General features: G+C 44.1%; 1 protein-coding gene across 1 annotated transcript in view; it reads left to right on the top strand.

The window, feature by feature from the left end:
* Window positions 1–22,682, top strand: part of Dnah6 (dynein axonemal heavy chain 6) — a 211,279-nt gene that overhangs the window by 47,203 nt on the left and 141,394 nt on the right. Inside the window, 10 exon segments of the mRNA XM_028855187.2 lie at window positions 490–642; window positions 3,489–3,740; window positions 4,922–5,050; window positions 10,334–10,409; window positions 10,412–10,446; window positions 12,370–12,513; window positions 14,135–14,347; window positions 15,243–15,335; window positions 17,105–17,224; window positions 18,185–18,365. Coding sequence (XP_028711020.1) covers window positions 490–642; window positions 3,489–3,740; window positions 4,922–5,050; window positions 10,334–10,409; window positions 10,412–10,446; window positions 12,370–12,513; window positions 14,135–14,347; window positions 15,243–15,335; window positions 17,105–17,224; window positions 18,185–18,365 — 1,396 coding nt within the window.

The raw sequence follows: 22,682 nt of genomic DNA, 5'->3' as shown, positions 1-22,682 counted from the left end.
ATATACAGCTCCCTCAGCCCTAAGCAAAAACTACCAAGGTCAGGGGTCCACCCGAGTCCAATCACTTTGTTCCAAAGAAACCTTGCTCATGTTCACCCTGGGATCAGTCAAACTTTATCTATGTTCCTGAGGAGACCAGTTTCCTCCAAACCACATGGCTGTTAGCCAACAGGAAAAGAGTGGACCTGGACCTGATGCTGAAGGGAGCGGCCTTGTGTCCACTGCGTAGGACAGAGGAGCAGAAGGCATCCTTGCAAGGTATCAGAGCACTAAGCAAACTGTCCCATAAACTCTACAACCTAAAAATGACTGTCCAAATCTGGCCTTGCTTTTGGTTCATTTGAAAGGCAGTTATGTAGTGAGAACTTGTCCTCACACTCTGCTGTTTCCACACCTCCTGATTAAACAGCTGCCAAGACTTCTGAAAGTATGCAAGAAAGCCGAAATGCTTAATTATTTGTTATTTTCATCTTCTTCTTTATTTCTTAGGTACTAAATCTTATGCTTCCCCATTTGAGCAAGAAAAAAGTGGACGCCATCATCTCAGAGGCCCAAGATGCAGAGTATAAGCTCGAGTTCATTCCAACCACTACCATAGAATATGTGAACAGCTTGGTCTTCCTTGACGAAATCCAGGAGCGGGTAAGTGGGTTGTTCCCCTCTACTTCAGTGTCTTAGACCACACAGTAGGAAAGGAAGGTGCGTGACAAGAAAAAAAAAATGAGTGGCACAGGGTCAGGAATCAGTCGCCTAAGTCTCAGAAACACTTTCAGGCATGGTTAATTTATTTTAACAGTAATGGCAACTAACCTTTACCAAATTCTAACCATCCAGGTATCACATCAAGTTTTTGCATGCCTTACATCTCTCTCCTCACAAATACTACAGATGAGGAAACAAAGTGAAATAGACTGTTGTCCAAGGTCACAGAACTTGCATATGGTAAAGCTAGAATCAAAATCTAAATGTCTTTGACCACAAAGCCAACATTCTCAAGCACAGTTTATTGCTATTATAATTTTGCAGTAAGTGGTAGCATGGATGTTGGTCATCATGGGGTCATAATCCTTTAGCTTACACCTACATAACACCTCAGGATATTCCGTTAAAAGTGGACAAAAGCAACTCAAACTAGCTTAGGTAGAGACCGTCTCTGTCTCTGTCTCTGTCTCTGTCTCTGTCTCTCTCTCTCTCTCTCTCTCTCTGTCTCTCTCTCTGTCTCTCTCTCTCTGCCTCTCTGTCTCCCTCCCTCCCTCCTGTGAGTGCCTCTCTTCCTTGCTTTCTCCCTGGAAACTTGATTTATTCCTCCTCTCAGGCCCTTCCCTGTGGCAGTGATATAACATTTGCCTCTAATAATTAAATGTCCCTAAACTCATTCCTATCAGTTTGGCATTAAAGCAGTGATAACTCATTTTCTAAAATATCAGAATTCGAAGAAATGTGACAAAGTAAAAGTTGGTTATATGTAATTAACAGAACTAAGAGTAGAGTTTCTTTCTCGTGCTTGCAAAAGTAACATTCCTGTCAGTTATTTCAAGAACAGCCCCTTCTCAAGGAGGCAGATAGCTGCTGCATCAGGTGTACTACATCCCTGAGGACTAAAGACTTCAAAGATTTATCCTTACGCGTTCATTATTGTGTTTGGACAAAAAGCCAACCCTTTCGTGACCTACCCTAGGCCAAAATGGGATCCTCATTTAAGGATTCAAAGCTGCTTCACGGAAAGGCCCCCACTCACGAGTGTAGCTAGGTTCAGAACTAACCAAGGACAGAACAGGACAGCTCCAATCCTCCCCCTCCAGCTGTCCTCTCTGCTTCTCATGTGACTGCTCTTTCTCCAACAGACAGGCTGCCGCTTCGTCATCCTGTAATAGCAAACATGGCCACCAGCAGCTCCCCAGGAGCAGCTGAAAGTCCAACCAGCCACCAAAAGTGACAGAACTGATTTTTATATAGAGAGAATTTGGTCTATTTATAACTAGCTTCAGGTGCTAGATACTTTGTTGAAAGCAGTCCAAACTCATATGAGTTAACAGAAAATGGAAACATGGGGCTGGAGAGGTGGCTCAGAGGTTAAGAGGGATGGCTGCTCTTCCAGAGGACCTGAATTTGGTTCCTATTACATTAAGCAGCTCACAACTGCCTGTAACTCTAGCCCCAGAGGATTCAGACACCAGCTTCTGCCCCCTCAGACACCCCACAACACACATACACCAAATAATAAAATAAATTGTTAATAAAAAGAAATGGAAAATGTATTCTAAGTTTGTTTGAGATGTTCTGGAAGCTATGGCACACACCCCACAACACACATACACCAAATAATAAAATAAATAGTTAATAAAAGAAAAGAAATGGAAAATGTATTCTAAGTTGTCTGAGATGTTCTGGAAGCTATGGCTAGATCCAAAGGATGAAGAGTGGGGACTAGAAAAGCAGAGAAGAAACAGAAAGGCCTTCCCTGTTCCTCGCTGAGCTCTGTTCTTCTCTAGAAAACAGCTTCTCAAAAGGGCCCAGACCAGAGCAGAGCAGAGCCTGGGTGTTTGCACAAAAGGTGCATCCTTGGGCCCCTCCCTAGGCCTTGTTAGTCAGAAACTCTGGGAGGAGCACTTCAGCCTGTGTGAAGGAGCTTCCTAAGGCCACTGTCCTGCAAACTACAGACAGAGACCTATTCTCCACAAGCCCCCCCTCCCCCAACTGCAGTCAAGGTCTCATGCTAAGGAACAGTAGTCAGCTTTCACACAAAAGCAGATAGTTGTGTTCACACCTACATCTAACTCTGGCTGTGCTCAAGAGGAAGACCAGTCGGAGCTGGATTCTCCAGGTCCCAACTGTGTGAACATGGCAGCTTATATGACCATGCGGCAGCAGAGTTGGGGTTGAGGGATTTCCTCCAAACTGCAGAATCATTTGTTCCCTGAAAATTAAGGAACACAGAAAACACACTGTCCATTGAAAGTAGACCATCAAGTTGGTGAGTAGCCATTTGGGATGCAGTAAAATAATTTAGCGAATTATAGCGAAGTATCACCATTGATCTGGGTTCTGCACCTGTGAACTAGGAACATGGTCTTCCCACACCCGAGGGGTTTCTCCTCAGTGACAGCTGCTCAGTACATGCCCCTGACACTCAGATGCAAACAATCATAGCATGTATGGTCTTAGAAACTGGCCGGCACTGTGTAATGCAACAAGGAACAGGAAGTGGGGGAGAGAGAAACTGATTTTACTTTCTAAGACTACTTAATAGTACTGATCTCTGAACATTTACCAACCCACCCCACTGCCCTGGACCCAATTACCCAATTACCTGTTTATATGTATCATGCTTATATGTATCATGTGACCAGCTTCAGCCAATTAGATGGCCATGCCAAGTGCGCTCATGAACTGACCATTAACACTTTGATGTTCATATCTCATAGCGGTGTCTCCCATCAGAAAACACTGCTACTCTACTGTGTTTCACAAACAACGTTTCTCTGCAGATCGAAAGCCTGGAAGAAGAAGGGAATACGGTGGTTCAGATGTACAAGCTCATCGAACAGTATCAGGTGCCCACACCCCCTGAAGATTTTGCCGTCTTTGCGACTATGAAGCCATCCATTACTGCCGTGCGGAACGCCATTGACAGATCCGTGGGTGATCGAGAAACAAGCATCAAACAGTTTTGTCTGCACTTGGGTCGAGACCTTGAAGATCTCAACAATGAAGTGAATGAAGTCAAGTTGCTAGCACAGGTGAGCAGGAGCAGATCTTTCCAAATAATCCGTCCAGTTCGGGGATGACAGTGTATTTACACTGTGCATCACTATCTATGTATATATACGTATGTGTGTATATATATATATATATATATATATATATACACACACACACTATGGAATTTGTTAAGCTAATTGATCTATCCATCACATCACATCCTTATTGTTTTGTGGTGAGAACCTTACAATTTATTCTTCAAGTCATCTAGAGACTATATTTCATTTCAATAAGTTAGCTTTTATTTTTCCTGTGTCTCCTCATTGTCTCCATCATGACAATCTTCTTAAGCTCCTGAAGTACAAATGTCTTCTTAAGTTCTTTGAACCACTGTGATAAATGAATTGACCCTAAGGAGGAGTCGTGGGAACCTCAGGTACAGGGGCTTGCCGTCGGCATCAGAAGGGGAACAGTCTTGGGAAGGAGCCCTCAACCTGTGGCATCCGAGGGGTCTCCAGATAGATAGCATCAGGCTGAACTGCATCGGAGGACACTTGGCCGGGTGCTGATGCAGAACTGCTCGGTTTGCTGAGAGGGGAACTCACACACACCTGGTATCTGAAGCACGTCGTGAGAAAATACTTGAAGGATCTGATCTTCCTCACAGTCTCTCACAATTCAAAGCATTTTCTGCTGCTTTATTTTAAGAAGGAAACTTTCTTTCTATCACGGCCCTCTCTCCCCTGTCACATTCAGATCTCCACAGCTGAAGTCTTGTTTCAAGCAGGAAGTGAAGGAGACTGTCCCAGGTTCTATTGTATCATTGTGTGTGTCAGAGGTGGAGAGGGGGTAACACGTGGGCCAGGGCACTTGTGTATGCAGGTCAGAAGACCGCTTGCACCTTCCCATCACTATGTGAGTCCCAGGGCTCGAACTCAAGTCATCCGGGTTGGAGGCGAGTGCCTTTGCACACTGAGCGATGTGGCCAGCCCCTACATTCTGTTTAAAAGAGTCATGTCCCCATTTCATGTCTTTCTGCAGCTCTCTACTTTTTACTAGGCTGACATATAGCATTTAGGAAAAAGCCACCCATTTTTAACATAGTTTCTAAGAGTCAAAGAGAATTAGGGAAAATGCATTTTGGAAACAGGTTTATTAATTCCCCTAACCGTCATGAACGAGGAAGCCCGCCTCACCAGATCCCACATTGATTTTACAGGACCCACAGATCTTGGATATTAATGCTGACCAGGAGAAGATAAAGCTGATGCTGAGTGAGCTGCAGACCGTGCTGGACGACCTTCAGAAACGCGCCTTTCAGTATAAATCCTACCAGAAGAATTTCAAGGTAACCACGGTTGTTCCCATCTGCTTCCGGAACGCATACACAAAGGTGTATTTATGCAGAATTGCTTTCAACAAACCAGAACCGCTCAGTGGACAGCTGTGCTCTGGTCAGTGTGCCGCAAGCACACCAGGGAAGCCGAGTACACAAGAGGGCTGGAGGGCTGGAGAAATGGCAGATAAAGCGCTTGATGCACAGGTGTGAGGACTGAGTTCGGATCCCCCATACCCGCACCAGAGTAAAAGCCTGGTGTAGCAGCCTGCCCGTAATCCCAGCAACTGGGAGGTGCAGACAGGGTATCCCCAGGGCAAACTGGTAGCTAGATTAGAAGAATTGGCAAGTTCTGGGTTCAGTGCTTCTAAATATCTAGCAGAGAGCAATCAAGGAATATCCAACGTCAACCACGGGCCTCTACACACACACACACACACACACACACACACACACACACACACACACACACACATGCACCCACACACATACAAACATATATACACATGCATGTGTATCACACATACATACAAATGCAAAAAACTAGTAAGTGAGAGACAAAATATCCTCATGGGAAATTCTCAGCCAAACTTCTCTGAAGTTGCTATGTTAAAATGAGTGTGCATCTCAAAATGTGGTTCATTACAGCCCCTCTAGCTTTTTTTTTCTTAAGTAAAATTCAAGCTTTTTCTGCATTTGCATATATTTTGATTCCATGAGCTTTGCCTGACTCATCTTGGTGTTACATGAAAGAAGAGCTGAACCAGAGATAAAGTGAGTCCCAAAAGCGAGGTTTGGAAGGCTGAGGATGGGAGAGAGAGAGAGAGAGAGAGAGAGAGAGAGAGAGAGAGAGAGAGAGAGAGAGAAGAAGAAGAAAGAAGAAGAAGAAGAAGAAGAAGAAGAAGAAGAAGAAGAAGAAGAAGAAGAAGAAGAAGAAGAAGAAGAAGAAGAAAAGAGAAGAGAACCAAGAGATGCTCGCACCTAAAACAGCATTTCCAGAGAGCAAAAGATAAATGAAAGACTAGAAAAGAAATAATCCCTAAGATCAAAAGCAGGAGGTCTCCAGGCACGAGGAAGGTGCTATTGGTGTCTCAGAAGTCTTGGCAGAGTGGCCTGTGCCTCACAACATGATGCACCCGCTCACTCCAGCGTCCTTAGACGGGTCCTCTCCTGAGGCCAGGCCTTAGTCGAGCAGTCTGAAGAGCAACAATGCTTGCTGCCGGGCAATGAGACGGGTGTAAACCTGAGTGAGGGGATAAAGCCTAAATGGAAGCACAGAAGACCCCAGAGAACTAAAGCAGCCCTGAGCAAAAAGAACAAGGCTGGAGGCACCGCAAAGCTGCGGAGCCAGAGGAACAAATCCAGAATTCTACCGGGGAACAGTTGACACACAGGTCAGCGGACCAGACCAGAGCACCTGGAATTAAACCCACACAACGACAGCAGCCTGGATTTTGACAGAAATGCCAAAAACATACATCAGAGAAGAGAAGCCTCTTCCATAAATGGTCCCAGGGACCCTGGGTATCCACATATTCAGAGTGAAACAAGATTCCCATCTTTTACCCTGTACAAATATATATTTGTCAAAGACTTCAGTGTAAGGCCTGAAGCTGCCAGGGGAAAGCTTCAAGATGTCAGCACAGGCAAGGCCTTTCTGGAAAGGACTCTACGAAGGAAATTCAAAAGCTTCTGCACAGCAAAGAAAACAAGAAGGCGGAGGGAAAGGGCAGCCTGCAGAATAGCAGAGAATCTATGCAACTGACAGATTAATATCTATAATTTACTATGAACTCAAAATACCAAATGCACAAAAAGATAAGCAACTTAATAAACGGGCTAATGAGGTGAAACAACAGCTCTCAAAAGATGAAGTACAAATGACCAATACATATATGAAAAATACTCAATATCCTTAATCATCAGGGAAATGCAGATTGAACCTGTACTGCAATCCATCTCACCCTAGTCAGAATGATTACTATTAATCAAACCCCAACGGACATGATGGTGAGGATATGGGGGAAAGGAACTGTTATACACCACTGGTAGAAATGCAAATTAACTTGGCACCTATGGAAATAAATATGGGGTTCCTCAAAAGCTAAAACCGTGATGCAGCTACATCACTCCTGGTGTATATCTTGAGGACTTTAAATCAACATGCCGCAGAGATATCTCTGTATCCAAATTTAATGCTACACTATTCACAGTAGTGAAGTTATAGAATCAGCCTAGATTCCCATCAACAGATAAATGGATACAGAAAAATGTGATATGTGTACACAGGGTAGTTCTACTCAAGCATAAGGAAGAATGAAATTATGACATTTCCAGGAAAAACAGAGGGAAATTATTGTGTTAAGTGAAATAAGCCAGACTCAAAAACACAAATACCATGTGTTTTCTGTGATTTGTGGATTCTAGCTTTTATAGAGAGAGCATTTAAAATGCACGTGTGTGTCTTGAAAACAGAAGGGAGATGCGAAAAAGGGACTCTCTAGGAAAAGAGAGAAAATATAGGGCAGTGTATGGAGTAGAAATGCTTGATTACAGTGCTTGATACACTTGAAAGACATTATAGTGAATACAGACCAGTTAAGAAGATAAACAAAAACGGGGGTTGGAGAGATGGCCAGGGGGTGAAGAGCTCATACTAGTCTTGCAGAGGACCTGAGTTTGGCTCCCAGCACCCAAACTGGGTGGCTCACAGCTGCCTGTAACTCTAGCTCCAGGGAATCTGATGTGTCTGGCCTACTAGGGCATCTGCACTCACATGCACAAATCCACCCAGAGATACACATAATCAAAAATAAAGCAAATTTTTAAAAATAAGAAAATCAGAAAAAAGTTTGGGGGATGGCTCAGCCAGAAGAGTCTTTCTGTATAAGCACAAGACTTGAGTTTTATCCCTAGATCTCATGATTTAAAGAAGCCAGGTGTGTGGTACATGCTTATCCTAGAGCTGGGGGGAGGGGACAAGGATAGCCAGATCCCTGGACACTCTGGTCAGCCAGTGTGGGCTACTTGGTAAACTCTGGGCTAGTGAGAGACCTTGTCTCAAAGCAATGAATCAGTTACTTAATTGGAACCTGAAAAATAGTCCCCTAGCTTCCACATGCATGCACACACTCACGCATCTGCACAAATATGAACACACACACACATGCACACGTACACGCACACGCACACACGTACACACCGAAAAGGAAAGAGGGGAAAAAAAAAAACAAATCAAATCATGTCATGTGCAACATAGACGAACCTGGACATTTACCCTCCATTGAGATGAGCCAATCACAGAAGAGCAAATAGTGTGCGAAATATCTAAGGCATCCTCACAGGAGTGGAAATCACCCCCGTGAGTGCCATTGTCTGGGGAGGGGAAATGAAGAGTTGCCTGCTCAGTCAGTATAACTTTCCATAACCGGGGAATGAACAAGCACCGGCAGCCGCTACTGATCTTGTAAACACTAGATATTTAACAGAGCTATACACGTAAAGATCCCCTTCAAAAATAGATCTCACGTTATGTACTTTTACCATAACATTAGGGGAAAAAATCTCTGAAGAAAAAGTGGGGTGATCAATGGTTCCGTGGGGACAAGTATGAAGCCCTGAGTTCAGATTCCCCAAACCATGTGAAGCCACTGTAATCCCAGTGCCCCTAAAAGAGGAGGCCAAGCAAGGAGAAGCCTTGGATGCTTGAATGGCAGGTAACCTGGTGTATGGAGTGGCAAACAGCAAATAGATCCTGTCTCGAACAGGATGGAAGGTGGAACCATCACCACACTTTATTCTCTAATCTCCACGCATGTGCCATGCCATATGTGTGCCTTACACTCAAATGCAAGCAGGTGCTCATGGCCCCCATATACAGAGTGAGCACGTACTATGCACATGCACACACACACACACACACACACAGAGAGAGAGAGAGAGAGAGAGAGAGAGAGAGAGAGAGAGAGAGAGAGAGAGAGAGAGAATGTCTGAGGTAGGAGCATCTCACTCCTTTTACATGGTGCATATGATTCTTCCTTCACAGCTGCTTCTAACCCAAACTTCCTACTGCAGCTGTCAATCATTTGAGAAGAGCAAACACATGAACGACTTTGGTGGCTTTGATGGAAGATAAGGCTAAACCACCCAATGCCAAAGCTCTAATCTAACCACAGAATCCAATAATTTCTGTTCAGTCAGTTCAATTGAAGTTTCCTTACATCCAACCCAAAGCAGTCTTCATGTGATTTCTCAAGGAAACACCTTCAGGAGTTGGAGAGATGGCTCAGAGGTTAAAAGTACTTGCTGCTTTTCCAGAGGACAGGATTTGATTTTCAGTACCCACAATGGATGGCCTGTAACTCCAGCTTCAGGGAATTAGATGACCTTTCCTGGCCTCCAAGGATGCCTGTTCTCTCTCTCTCTCTCTCTCTCTCTCTCTCTCTCTCTCTCTCTCTCTCTCTCTCTCTCTCACACACACACACACACACATAAATAAATAAATAAATAAATAAATAAATAAATAAATAAATAAATAAAATAAAGCCAGGTGGTGTGGCAGATGCCTTTAATCCCAGCACTTGGGAGGCAGAAGCAAGTGGCTTTCTGTGAGTTCAAGGCCAGCCTGGGCTACAGAGTGAGTTCCAGGAAAGGCTCCAAAACTACACAGAAAAATCCTGTCTCAAAAATCCAATAAATGATAGATAGATAGATAGATAGATAGATAGATAGATAGATAGATAGATAGATAAAATAATAAAAAAATAAATCTTTACAAAAAGAAAACACCTTCAGGTTGTCTGCATTATTCCTCTCCACAAGGTTTCTCTACAGATCATGTGGTTAGAAACAGCGGGGCTATTCTGTGGTCTTAAACCTCACTGCCCTCCACCGTCTCCCCCAGCAGCCACCACATACATATGTTCTCCTTCCGTCCTCAAAGCATAGGAGCCCTGAAGGAAAGCAGTCAGTCTGAAGACTCACCGTTTCCCCCCAAAGACCAAGCGTTCAAAACCGAAGCCCACACTGCTCCCCCGGTAATGACCCTGCTCAGGATATGTAAGTTGTAAGGAAATATCATGAACTATATTTTGCTCCTCAAAGGAGGAATTATAATGTGTGTGGCACTTTGTAGGGTTTTTAACTTTCAGTCGTCGCTCCCTTCCCTTCCCTTTCCTTTCCCCATTTAGGACCCGCATTCTTCCAGGAAATCACTGCACCCAGAGTGGCCAGCAGCACGAGACCGCCGTTCTGTCTGAACCCTAAGCCCTGCGTTTTGCCTCTTGTGTTTTAAAGGTGGAAGTGTCCAAGTTTGATGCTCTGGAAGAAGTCAGTGCTGAGCTGAGGCTCAAGCAGCTGCTCTGGGACTCCTTGTCGAGTGGGATAAACTCCAGCAGGAGTGGCTGAAGGTGGGAAAACAGCGCTCGGTGGTTACAGTGTCTTACTAATCCCACTGAGTATGAATAACATCGATGTGTTTCTTATCATCAGTGAAATCTGTACCTCAGTACTCAGAAAGTTGAATTCACGCATCTGTCGTGGGGGAAAGCAGCTATGATGGACTTGAAACTCAGAAATTAGAAAAAAAATAGCTCCATATCCTTGTTCGTATCTCATGCGTCCATTTTTGCATTCCAAAAGAATTCAAAGTGTGTGGTTCCTTTGAGGCAGTGGTTATGAAATCTGGCCTTTCTCTTTAGTTCCATTGGCCATCGTCAGTAGGAACTAGACATGACTAGTCACCTAATACATTTGTCACGTTGACCCACTTAGAAAAAGCAGGGCAGAGGTTTTGTAACCTGAAAAGCTCTGTTTTTTTCTTCTATTTCAAATCATTCCATTAGTGTTACTCAATGTGTAAATTGTATTGCTTTGCATAAAATAAAGTATGGTTTTATGAAGACATAATCAGTCTTCTAGTTAAATATAAGAGGCCCTTTGTCACTGAATGCTACAAAGCAAACTTTCCTTCTAAGGCAGACTTGCTGGCTTCTTAGTTTACGAGGGCTGCATGGTGGAAGTGCCCACGTCACGTGACGTCTGACAGCAGCATGACTTCTAAACACAGTGTTGCCATGAAACGCCCCAGTGCTCTTGAAGACTATTGGTTTGGGTTGTGATTTACCCAATTAGGTGTCCGTTAGCTTAGGTTTCTGTTCTTCTTGTCCCTGATGGAAGGAGAGGCCATTTTGTTCACACCAGTAGAATAGTATCACAGGAGAAATCTCAGCAGTGACTTCTCATGTCTTTGGAGTCTAGTCTGACAGCCACCGTAGCTTCACTTCAACGACCTGTCCTTATTTCAAAACTTGAAAAGGAAGCAGATGTGACCACTTTCAAGTACGGTCAACCCTGGAGTACCACTCTCTCAAGTATGATACAAATACGTGGAAACTACCATCTGCTTCACAAATAGTTTACACCCCTCCTTCATCCTACCTGTGATAGCACCTATAACCAGAGGCCACATGTCTGAATAAAAAAACAAATGACATAGGAAATGTTTTCCGGGTAAAATTCCCAGATGATGGGAGAGGCAGAGAGGCATTTGAAAGAGTAAAGTTTCTCTCTCACAGAGCCCACCTTCTGGTGGAAGAGACGAACGGCAAACAGAAAAGAGGCAGAACATGTGTGATATAACGTGAGAGAACTTTACATGTTCTCCTATAACTCATGTGTCAATGACTTGGAGAAGTTTCTGACCACCACAGTGGTTAGAGCAGTGGCTTCCAGAGAAGATTGTGCCCCTCCTATGAAGTCTTCAAGAAGACCATAGAGGGCAGAAGGGATGTGTAGAATCTAGGAGAAATAAGAAACCATACAGGGTTACAAATTTTCTGTTGCCCTCAGTCCACATGACAGACAGGCCAGTAAATATATAGCCTTATACATATATATAACTAAAAAATACAAATATGGATATATGTGCATTTTAAATACATATTTATCTATTTATATATAACATTTTATATTTAATATATTTATGTGATATTTATTATTTTTATTATATAATATAAACATATGAATGATAAATACATATTTACACTAGTATATTTTATGCGTTAGTATAACTTCTTCGTTAGCCTGTTTCTCCTAAAAAAAACTCTATAAGCATTAACCCTCAAGGATCACAGTATTGCACTCGATGTTGAGCGAGACAAAACTATGAAAAGAACTATGGCAGCTGACGTTATAAACAGCTGTTTCCAAGCCTCCAGACTTGATTTGGTTTAAAATTTTAAGGGCCAGAAAAAAAATTCAAATAAAGTAAAACTTTTATAATACTAGAAGCTTGACTTTTATCATGTATTTTAACTTTTTTTCCCCCACAGTCCAAATTTGACTGCTTGGATCCAGAAGCCCTAAACAGTCAAGTCACCAAATATGCTAAATTTGTGACGCAGTTGGAAAAAGGCTTGCCGCCCAACAATGTGGTGCCCCAGCTCAAACACAAGGTGGAGAGAATGAAAGAAAAGGTAAGGAGAGGGGAGGGGGATCATTTCAGAACCGAACTCAGATGCCCTGGGTGTTGCTTTCAGGAAGAAATAACAATCCGATTTGTCTGTCTCAACAACTGGTGAAATTGCGCAGTTGAGTGTGGTGATTCGAAGCGACACTGGGTGTCTGTTAAGTGGTAGACACACCAATGCCAAGATGCTGATGCCCTCAGCACATGGGCAGCAAGCAGATTTGCCTGCTGCGAACAGCCATATCTGTTTACCCCATGGGCCACACAGCCAGGTGTTGTCCAGATGTAGTGTGAAAAGTCAGGGAAGCCAGGTAGCGCACATAGAGGGCTAGTTTGAAACTTCGCGTTACAGCCACGCCAGTCCTTAAAAGGGGCCAACGGGGTGGGTGAGACTGCTCAGTGGGAAAAGGCTCCTGCAGCCAACCCAGAGGTTGACCTTCCCATACCGACCTTGCCAGTATCTCCCTCTTTATTGAGACCTCTAATACATTCATAGTAGTTCATTTGCACGCTCTGTGTCGTCGTCGTCGTCGTCCCGTCCCCCCTCCCGTGTGCCATTTCTGAGTCTGATTCTGATCTCTGCCGACTCTCAGGTGTGTTCTGTTGTGTGTCTTTTCACTTTGGTTGTTTTGTTGTCGAAACACATCTGCAGCCGTGGGTGATTACTGGAGTACACGATTTGCAGTCTTGGAGAGGAGCAATCTTTTTCCTTGGTTTACCTTTTTGTTTGCCGTGTTATATGAACTTCACTTGGGAGTTCAGCAGGGCTTGAGATGGGCTGTTGCTACAGTCTGCCTCACAGCACCTGGGTCTTCTTGTTTTCTAGTGACACCTACTGTTTCTCGTGTGAGCTAGGTCCCGAGGCCGTGTTTCCCCTTTTTTTCTCCTAGACGTACACCCTTCTTTTCTATTGTGCCCCACTGAGAACCGGTTTCCTGTAGCTTCCCATTCTAGACTGCATTATTTTTACCTGACCAAGGATAGCCTGGTGGGAGGGGCAGAGAGGCACACACTTCATTCACATTCACGATTAGCTCTGCTCAGTGAGGCACTCCATCCTTGCCCTCTGTTCTGTCTTCAGTGAAACACGTGACTACTAGCTTCCCCAAAATTTGTAATTAGTCGCTGCCCTGAAACCCTGTGTTCTCACAGTCTTAATAAAATTCCTTCATTTGCGTTGTTCTCCTGAATTTTCTCCACTGTGGGTACAAGTAGTGTTGTTTTCACATCTCCGTATTTATAAATTGAAACCATGTACAACGTGTTTTGATTAATTCCACCCACCATCCCCCCTCCAACTTTTCCCCAGTCTCCCCCACCCCACCCCCAACCTTATGCACTCTTTTTCACCCACTGAGTCTGATAAACTCCGCCGGTATGTTCATGGGTCTAGGACCACTCAATACAGCATTGGCAACCTACTCAGGGCCACACCCCTGAAGAAAACCTGGAGGCCTGCTCCCAGATGCCAGCAGCTACCAACAGCTCCTCATTCAGCTAGTGACGGGGTTTCCTGAGCCCCTCCTCCATCCGCGCTGGGGTGTGGCAGGCTTGATCTTAGGCAGGTCTTGCGCCCGTTGTACTTTTTACAATTAAAAATGCAAGGCCTCCAAATGTTTGCTCTCCAGCTTCCTGTGATCATCGACTTGAGGAACCCAACTCTGAAGGCGCGACACTGGGCAGCGATTGAACAAACTGTTGATGCCCTCCTAGTGGATGTTGAAATTCCGCTGACCCTAGAGAGGCTGTCCGAACTACACGTCTTTGATTTTGGTGAAGAAATCCAGGATATATCTGGACAGGCTTCTGGGGAAGCTGCCTTAGAGACGATTCTTAAGAAGGTAAATCGGGGAAAAGCCAGGTGTGGTGGCATATCCCTTTCATTTCAGCACCAGGGAAAGGAGAAAGGCGGATGAATCCCTGGGACTTAGGCCAGCCAGCCTAGCCCACTTAGAAAGTTCCAGCCCAGCCAAAGACCATGACGATCAATCGCTAAGCGAACACCTGAGGAATGGCACCTGAAGCTGACCTTTGACTCCCACATACACATGCTCGTGAGCACATTTGCCTATATACATACACCCACACATGTAAACACACATATGTATACACACACACACACACACACACACACACACACACACCATAGCATGTGAAGATTACTAGTATCTGTGTTATCTGGATGGAGTTTTCACCAACCCACGCAGCATCCTCTGTCTCCTTCTCCTTGAATGTCTCTTGGTATTATATATTCAGTCTATAGTTCAAGCAGAACCTGACAGAACAAAAGTCGGTTATGTGCCAGCTTTTATAAAGAACTGCATGCCAGAGATTTTTTTTTTTCTTACAGAATAAATACTTTATTTTCTGAACTCCCGGGGAAGGCTGGGCTGGGCTAACTACATTAAAATGCATCACGAAGACTTTTCTACTTCCTACACTGTCTCCTCAGCCTAACAATGTGTGCCTGCCTGCCAGGTGTCCAAATAAAAAGAACATTTTCCTTCTACTGAAAGAGTAAGATACCCATCATCACCAGCCCTTCACCTGAATTAATAACAGTCAAATAAAACCAAGAAAATCAGTGGCTTCCAACCAAGAAAGGGGTCTTGAGAATTTTAAGGGCCATAAGGAGCAAAGCGGGGTAGTAACAGTTTTCTGATTTCACGCCATGTGCCTTTATGGTGTGTCTAGACACGTGAGTTTAAATTTCCTCATGCTTGAACTATTTCTAAGGTGGAAGATTCTTGGAAAACAACTGAATTTGTCATCCTTCCTCACCGTGACTCTAAGGACGTATTTATCCTGGGCGGCACAGATGACATACAGGTATGTAAACGGGTTACCGGGAAATCTGTGGTAAATCAGGCCTGGTGGCACACGCCTGTGATCTCAACATTTAGGAAACAATGGCAGGAGGATGGCCATAAATTCAAGGCCAGCCTGAGCTACATAGCAAGTTCTAGGCTAGCCAGGGGTAGATAGTGAGACTCTGCCTCAAAATAAAGAAGGAAAGGAGGGAGAGAAGGTGAGGGAGGGAGGGGGAAGAGGGAAAGGGGAGAGAGGGTAATTTGTGGTAAAAGTCCTGACCATACCTCCTGAAACTTCTGGGAAAGATTAAGCAGAGTGAACTAAGGAAAAGTTAATCTGGAAAGCAAGATGTGAATAATTGATGCAAATGTTTATTCCCACTTACCAAAGTAATAAAATGGTGTGTGTATGTGTGTGTGTGTGTGTGTGTGTGTGTGTGTGTGTGTGTGTGTGTGTATGAGTTACAGATCTATTATAGATTGAAGTGATAGAAGAGTCTTTCTTAGATCAATCAGGACAAGTGACCTTAAAGACAAGAGATAATAGCAGGGAACAGGAGAACTTCAAACTGTTTCAACAGAGCAAAGTAACATGCGTGAGCATTTCCTGTGTGCAGCAGGCAAGGAGTTGAACTCGCCTTTATTTGTCTAGGTAGATAAAATCTAACCTATGTGCTTAGAGCACTTAAAATCTAAAGGTACATTTGTTTAGCAACGGGAACGGGTCCTATGGCCCAATTTAAAGGCAAAGCTGTAGTCTAAGGGTGGGTGCGAGGCAGAAGTAGAAAGTCTTGGTAAGGAAGGTAAAATCAGACATCACTCTATGCAGAAGGCGGCAGAGAACCGAGTTGCACACAGGAGCTGGGAGCCAAGCAGTGCCAGTTGGGACTTCAGTGGACAACTCAATTTTCCAGATTTTGTTTAATTCACATGTTCTATGGGGGATGTTGTTGTTCAAGGGGAGCGGTAGGGAGGGGGTGGTATGAATACTTCCCCTAGGGAATTCAGCTCCGTCATCCTGGAGATGATTTAAGAGACAATAATCATTCATTGAGCAGAGGCTAACCTTGCAAGCCCAGGGTGTTTTGAGAGATGAAAGCCTACCGGAGTAACAAAACTGTATAAAGGAGAAGCCCGTTGCCTAGTGTTGAGAGCAAGAGAAGAACATTAAACTAAGCAAAGCCTTTGTGCCGTTAATGATGACAGGAAACTGCTCAGTCGGTAAAACACCTACTGTCCAAGCGTGAAGAACTGAGTTCAAGTCCCGACACCCATGCACAACGCTGGGGTGGGGCGGGGAGGTGCTGGGTGCCTACAGTCCTAGTGCTAAGAGTCAGACAGAGGTGGCTGTGGGGCTCACTGGCCAGCAGTCTAGTCTAAGCAGAGGGTCCTGGGTCTCAGAGACCCTGCATCTCTCAAAAGACAAAGTGGAGGGCTCCCGAGGAGCATCTTCCCTGGCTGGCCTTGGCCTCCACATGCAAGTGCATGCACGTGTATGCACAGCCCCATGCACACTAGTGCATGAACACACACACACACACAAACACACACACAAACACACACACACAGGTCTCTTAGTCAAGTGCCCCCCAGAGACCTTTGAGAGAACGTAGAGGGTTGTAAGCACAGTGAAAAGGCCAAGCTTTGGCCGTGGCTGGGTAGGAAGCAGTAGGTGGGACCACATTATTGATTCAGCCAAGTTTGACTGAAATGGACTCTCAGAATCGGAACTACCCTGAGCTCAAGAACACATGGTTCTGCCTGTGTCTTGGTCCCTTCTCTCTGAAGGTCCTTCTTGATGACAGTACCATCAACATTGCAACCATCGCCTCATCACGGTATGTGGGTCCCCTGAAGTCTCGAGTGGATGAATGGCAGAAACAGCTTTCCTTATTTAATCAAACACTGGTGAGTAAGGGCAATTTCAACTCCTCGACTCTCAAGTGGAGGGCCACAAGGCCCTTGCAAATGTCGATTCTATGGGGCTAGGGATGCAGCTCAGTGGTAGATGGCTTGCCCGGAATGTACTAAGTCCTGGGTTTGCTCACACCCCCCACACACACACACAAACACAAGCGGTAGTTTTAATATTCTACAACTTAGAAATGTAGAGTTTAACTTTTGTTTTAATATTATACACAGTTGTTTTAATATTATGTTATCTAGAGATGTAGGGTTCAATTGTTGACATTTTGTAATGTTCAGAATGAAAACATGCATTTGGCTTGTTTATATCATCCTGCAGCCTGCTCTCACTTTTATCATCACTGTTAAATTATTTTGATAGAAAACAAAAGACCACAAAATTAAACAAGTTATATGTTTATCGCTCAGCATATTTATTAGTTAAATACAGCACATCTGGATTCTCATAGCTGGGTGAGTCAGGAAGTGAGACTGGCTTGTACTGGGTCCCTCTGCTTAGGGGGTCCCAAAGCCACAACAATGATCTGGATAATTCCTCACTGAGACTCTCTCCCTGAGTCATTATGGGCTCTGCTTGTCTATATTTGGGAGTCATCATGACTGTTGCCCACCCCATCCTTCAGTTTTCTGTCAGAAAACAGCTGGTCTCCCAACAGAATGTGTTCTCTACACATTTTAAATCATGTTTGGCGGGACCCCTCCGGCTGTCTACACAGCTGACTCACTGTAATTACCTTCAGTGGAATGCGGGCTGAATCAAGTTGGACTGACTCTTGGGCTCTTCTAAGAAATTTTATTTCAAAGGCCCTCTGGGAGATGACAGCAGTTCCCAAGGGAAAAAGATACAGCGGTTCCCAAGTCACACAGGCTATGATTTCCAGTGTAATCGGGGGTATCAGTTTGGAAGTTACCCTTTGATACACTCCCCGCGCTTTTCTCCAGGAGGAGTGGCTGAACTGTCAGAGAAACTGGCTCTACCTAGAAAGCATCTTTAACGCCCCAGATATCCAGAGGCAGCTGCCTGCAGAAGCCAAGATGTTCCTTCAGGTGGACAAGTCATGGAAGGAAATCATGAGGAAGGTGAACCGGCTGCCCAACGCGCTCCGAGCTGCCACTCAGCCAGGTACAAACTTCCGAACAAACCATGTCTGTCACTTCTAAAACTCTAAGTGGCCGGTGGTACATCCGGGACTTGGTGGAACTGAGCTTTCTAATTATTTGGCCTATAGTTCAGTTTGTGATGTTAGAACACAAGTTAAATTCTGTTCGGATTCTTCCCTCATAGATAGAATCACAAAAAAATCCACGGTGTTAACTCATTCATGAGAATGAATTAAAAATTTTACCACTTATTGCAATTCAAGTAACAAGGTTGAAATTTTCATTGTGTGTGTGAGGGAACATTACTCTTTCTTTCTTTCTTTTCTTTTCTTTTATTTATTTAACATTTTTTCATTTATTTTACATACCGACCACAGTTTCCCCTCCCTCCTCTCCTCCTGCCCCCTCCTCTCCACTCCCCACTTCTGTCTAACCCCCTCCCCATCCACTCCTCCTTCATCTCCATTCAGAAAGGGGCAGGCCTCCCATGGGCTTGAACAGAGCATAGCTATCCAGTTGAGGTAGGATCGAGCTCCTCTCCCTGCAGCAAGGCTGGACAAGGTAATCCAGCATGGCAAACAGGTTCCCAAAAAGCAGGCTAGGCACCAGATAAAGGTCTTGGAGAGATCAGGGATACAAGGAACATACCTAAACATTATAAAAGCAATATACAGCAAGCCAACAGCCAACATCAAATTAAATAGATTGAAACTCAAAGTGATTCCACTAAAATCAGGAACAAGACAAGGCTGCCCACTCTCTCCACATCTGCTCAATATAGTACTTGAAGTTCTAGCTAGAGCAATAAGACAACAAAAGGAGATTGAGGGAATACAAATTGGAAAAGAAGTCAAATTTTCACTATTTGCAGATGATATGATAGTATACATAAGTTACTCCAAATAGTCTACAAGGGAACTCCTACAGCTGCTACCTCAGTAATGTGGCAGGATACAAGATTAACTCAAGAAAATCAGTAGCCCTCCTATATACAAATGATAAACAGGCAGGGTCTGTGTCTGAGACTATTCCGCATCATAGCCAGATGCTGCCATTGGCCACATGACAAGCAGGCTGGCTGGGGCTTTAGTATAGAGTGTAAACTTCTTTCAAGATCTGTGAAGAATTGTGTTGGGATTTTGATGGGGATTGCATTGAATCAATAAATTGCTTTCAGTAAGATTGCCATTGTTACTATGTTGATCCTACCTGTCCATGATCATGGGAGATCTTTCCATCTTCTGATATCTTCGTCTGAGAAAGAAATCAGAGAAACATCACCCTTTACAATAGCCACAAATGATATAAAATACCTTGGGATAACTAACTAAATGAGTGAAAGACCTGTATGACAAGAACTTTAGGTCACTGAAGAAAGAAATTGACGAAGATATCAGAAGATGGAAAGATCTCCCATGATCATGGACAGGTAGGATCAACATAGTAACAATGGCAATATTACCGAAAGCAATTTATTGATTCAATGCAATTCCCATCAAAATCCCAACACAATTCTTCACAGATCTCGAAAGAACAATACTCAACTTCATATGGAAAAACAAAAAACCCAGGATAGCTAAAAAAATCCTGTACAATAAAAGAACTTCTGGAATCATCACCATCCCTGACTTCAAGCTCTACTATAGAGCTACAGTAATAAAAACAGCTTGGTATTGGCATAAACAGACACATGGATCAATAGAATCAAATAGAATCGACCCTGACATAAATCCACATACTTATGAATGCTTGATTTTTTTTTACAAAGAAGCCCAAATTATGGTTGAAATTATTTTTAACTGTTTCTCCTACATATACTAATTATATATATCAATGAGTTACAGCATGACATTTTCATGCATGTGTATCATATATTTTGCTAATATTCAGTCCTATTACCTTCTCTTGTCCCCTCCCACTCCTGTTGATCCTCTTCTTATTCCCAACTAGTCGCCTTTCCACTCTCACATCTTTTTGTGTGTGTGAACCAATGAATTTAGTGTGGTTTGCAGGATCATGGGCACCTTGCCAGTGGCTACACCACCAAAGATGTCGTCTCACCCCACCCCACCCCACCCCCACCCAGCAAAAAGGTTGAAATGTTATAACAAGTTCTGCTTCTGTGCACATGCATCCGGTTTCTGGAATGCACACATACTCATTGAAGTTTACACTCTATACTAAAGCCCCAGCCAGCCTGTTTGTCATGTGGCCAATGGCAGCATCTGGCTATGATAAGGAATAGTCTCAGACACAGACCCTGCCTAGCAAAGGCAACTTTGGGGGCTACGTTCTTTGCCCAAAGATTCTTACATAAGAGGGAGGAAAGGGAAACTATGGGATGGTAGAAATCAAACATCCACAAATGTCTTAGGGAGACTGCCCATCGCTGGTGGCTCACGGCTGTCTTCCAGCTAGTAACACCTCAGCAGCCTCTGACCCTTTGTTACATTTTTCTCTTATTCTCTCTGTTTCAGGTGTTCTGGATGGTCTAGAATATCCTCCCCATACCTCTGCAAAGTTCCCATGTCCATATAAGCCAAGCAGACCCATAGCTGTAGGGATTAGAGCATCATCATCTCTGGAGGCGGGACCACCTCCCTGCCTGCCACAGTCCCTCCATGGCCGTGTTCAAACCTTCAGTGTCCAAACACAGCAACATTTGGTTACAGAGTGATGTCCCTAAAGACTTGTTATAAAACAGATGATTAAAATTTTTTATTCTTTGGAAATTTCATACACAAATATAATATATTTAGATCATATCCTCTCCTCATTCTCCCCAAATCCACCAATCCACCTGACTTCACATCCCCTTCCTCTTCCTCCTCTTCCTCCCTGTTCTTGCCCCACCCCACCTCCTCCTTCTATAACCTACCAGGCTCACTTTGTGTTATCCATATGTGAATGGGTTTTACAGCATCTACAAATGATGAATGGAAAACAGGTCTCTTGAAATTTTTTTTAAAAAAGAATATAATTCCAAAATATATCTGGCCTCAAGACTTCAAATAAAGAAGTGTAGACCTGTAATAAATCAGATGATGGTAAAGCCATAAAGAAAAATAAAGTAGGATAAGGGAGTGGCTGAGGGCTTGTGTGTATGTATGTGTGTGTGTGTGTGTGTGCGCGTGTGTGTGTGTATGCATGTGTATATGTATACATGTGTATACATGTTTATGTGTATATCTGTGTATGAGTGTTTGTATGTGAGTATGTTCATGTGTATATATGCGTATTTATGCATATGGGTAGGTGTGTGTGCCCATGTATTTATTTGTGGGTGCATGTGTGTTAATGTGTGTGTGCATATGTATGTGTATGACATGTGTGCACATGTGTATGCATATGTATGTTTGTGGCATATGTGTGTTTGCATGTGTATGTGTGTCTGCATGTGTGTGTGCATGTGTGTATATAAATGTGTGTATACATATGTGTATGTCTGCGTGTACATGTGTGTATGCATGTGTGTATGTATTTATGTGTGTGTATGCATGTGTGTGAGCATGTGTACATGCATGTGTGTGTATGTGTTAAATAAAGTGGCTTTTGAGCAGAAACTTGCAGGAAAGAGTGAGTGACAGTATATGTGCCTCTGCACGAGAATTGTTGAAGGCGGAGAGAACAAAGAGCACAACCAGGCTCCTAAGGCAAGAGCATGCTTAGCGTGTTCCCTGTCGCTATGGAGTCCCCCGTGGGCTGGCATAGCACGCTTGGTCCTAGATCCGAGGGACCCGGGGGCTCAGGTGGGTGACTGGCCACTAGATGGAGCTGTTGACTACACAGGGTCTCAGAAGCCGGGATAAAGATTTGGGGTTTGTTCTGGGGCAGGTGGGGAAGCAGGGAGGGTGCTCAGCATCAAAAGCACAAAGATGAAGAGGCATGGAGGCTGCTGCCCCGGGAGCTGCAGCTCAGTACTGGAGAGCAGTGCCTGCTGCCACACTTAGCATTTAACCGTGACAGAAAACAAGCAAGCAGGAAACTGACAAGGAGCAGGAAGGTTCCAGACGCTGGTTCTGTCTGCCCTGTGGACTCACAGCCCCCTAAACGGCGGACGCTGGCCAAAGTCATCTAAAATTAAAAGTACTGTTCAAATGAGGTAGATATTAAAATACTATAACTAACTAGCAGTAATAACTCTTGGGCTGGGGAGGTGGCTTAGCAGTTAAAGCGATGGCCGCACAAGTAAAAAGCCTGGAGTTCAGGTCCCCAGAGCCCACACAGAGGCCGGGTGACAGGTGTAGCTCACGTGTAATCCAGCCTTGGAAAGAATTACAGAGCCCGAAGGTGGACATGGGCATACCCAGAGGGAGCTGGGCAACACTAGCTGGGAAAC

Source organism: Peromyscus leucopus, chromosome 3 (genome assembly GCF_004664715.2).
Source record: "Peromyscus leucopus breed LL Stock chromosome 3, UCI_PerLeu_2.1, whole genome shotgun sequence".
NCBI lineage: Eukaryota > Metazoa > Chordata > Mammalia > Rodentia > Cricetidae > Peromyscus > Peromyscus leucopus.
The sequence above is the reverse complement of the archived record's forward strand: the minus strand, read 5'-3'. Positions and strand labels throughout refer to the sequence as shown.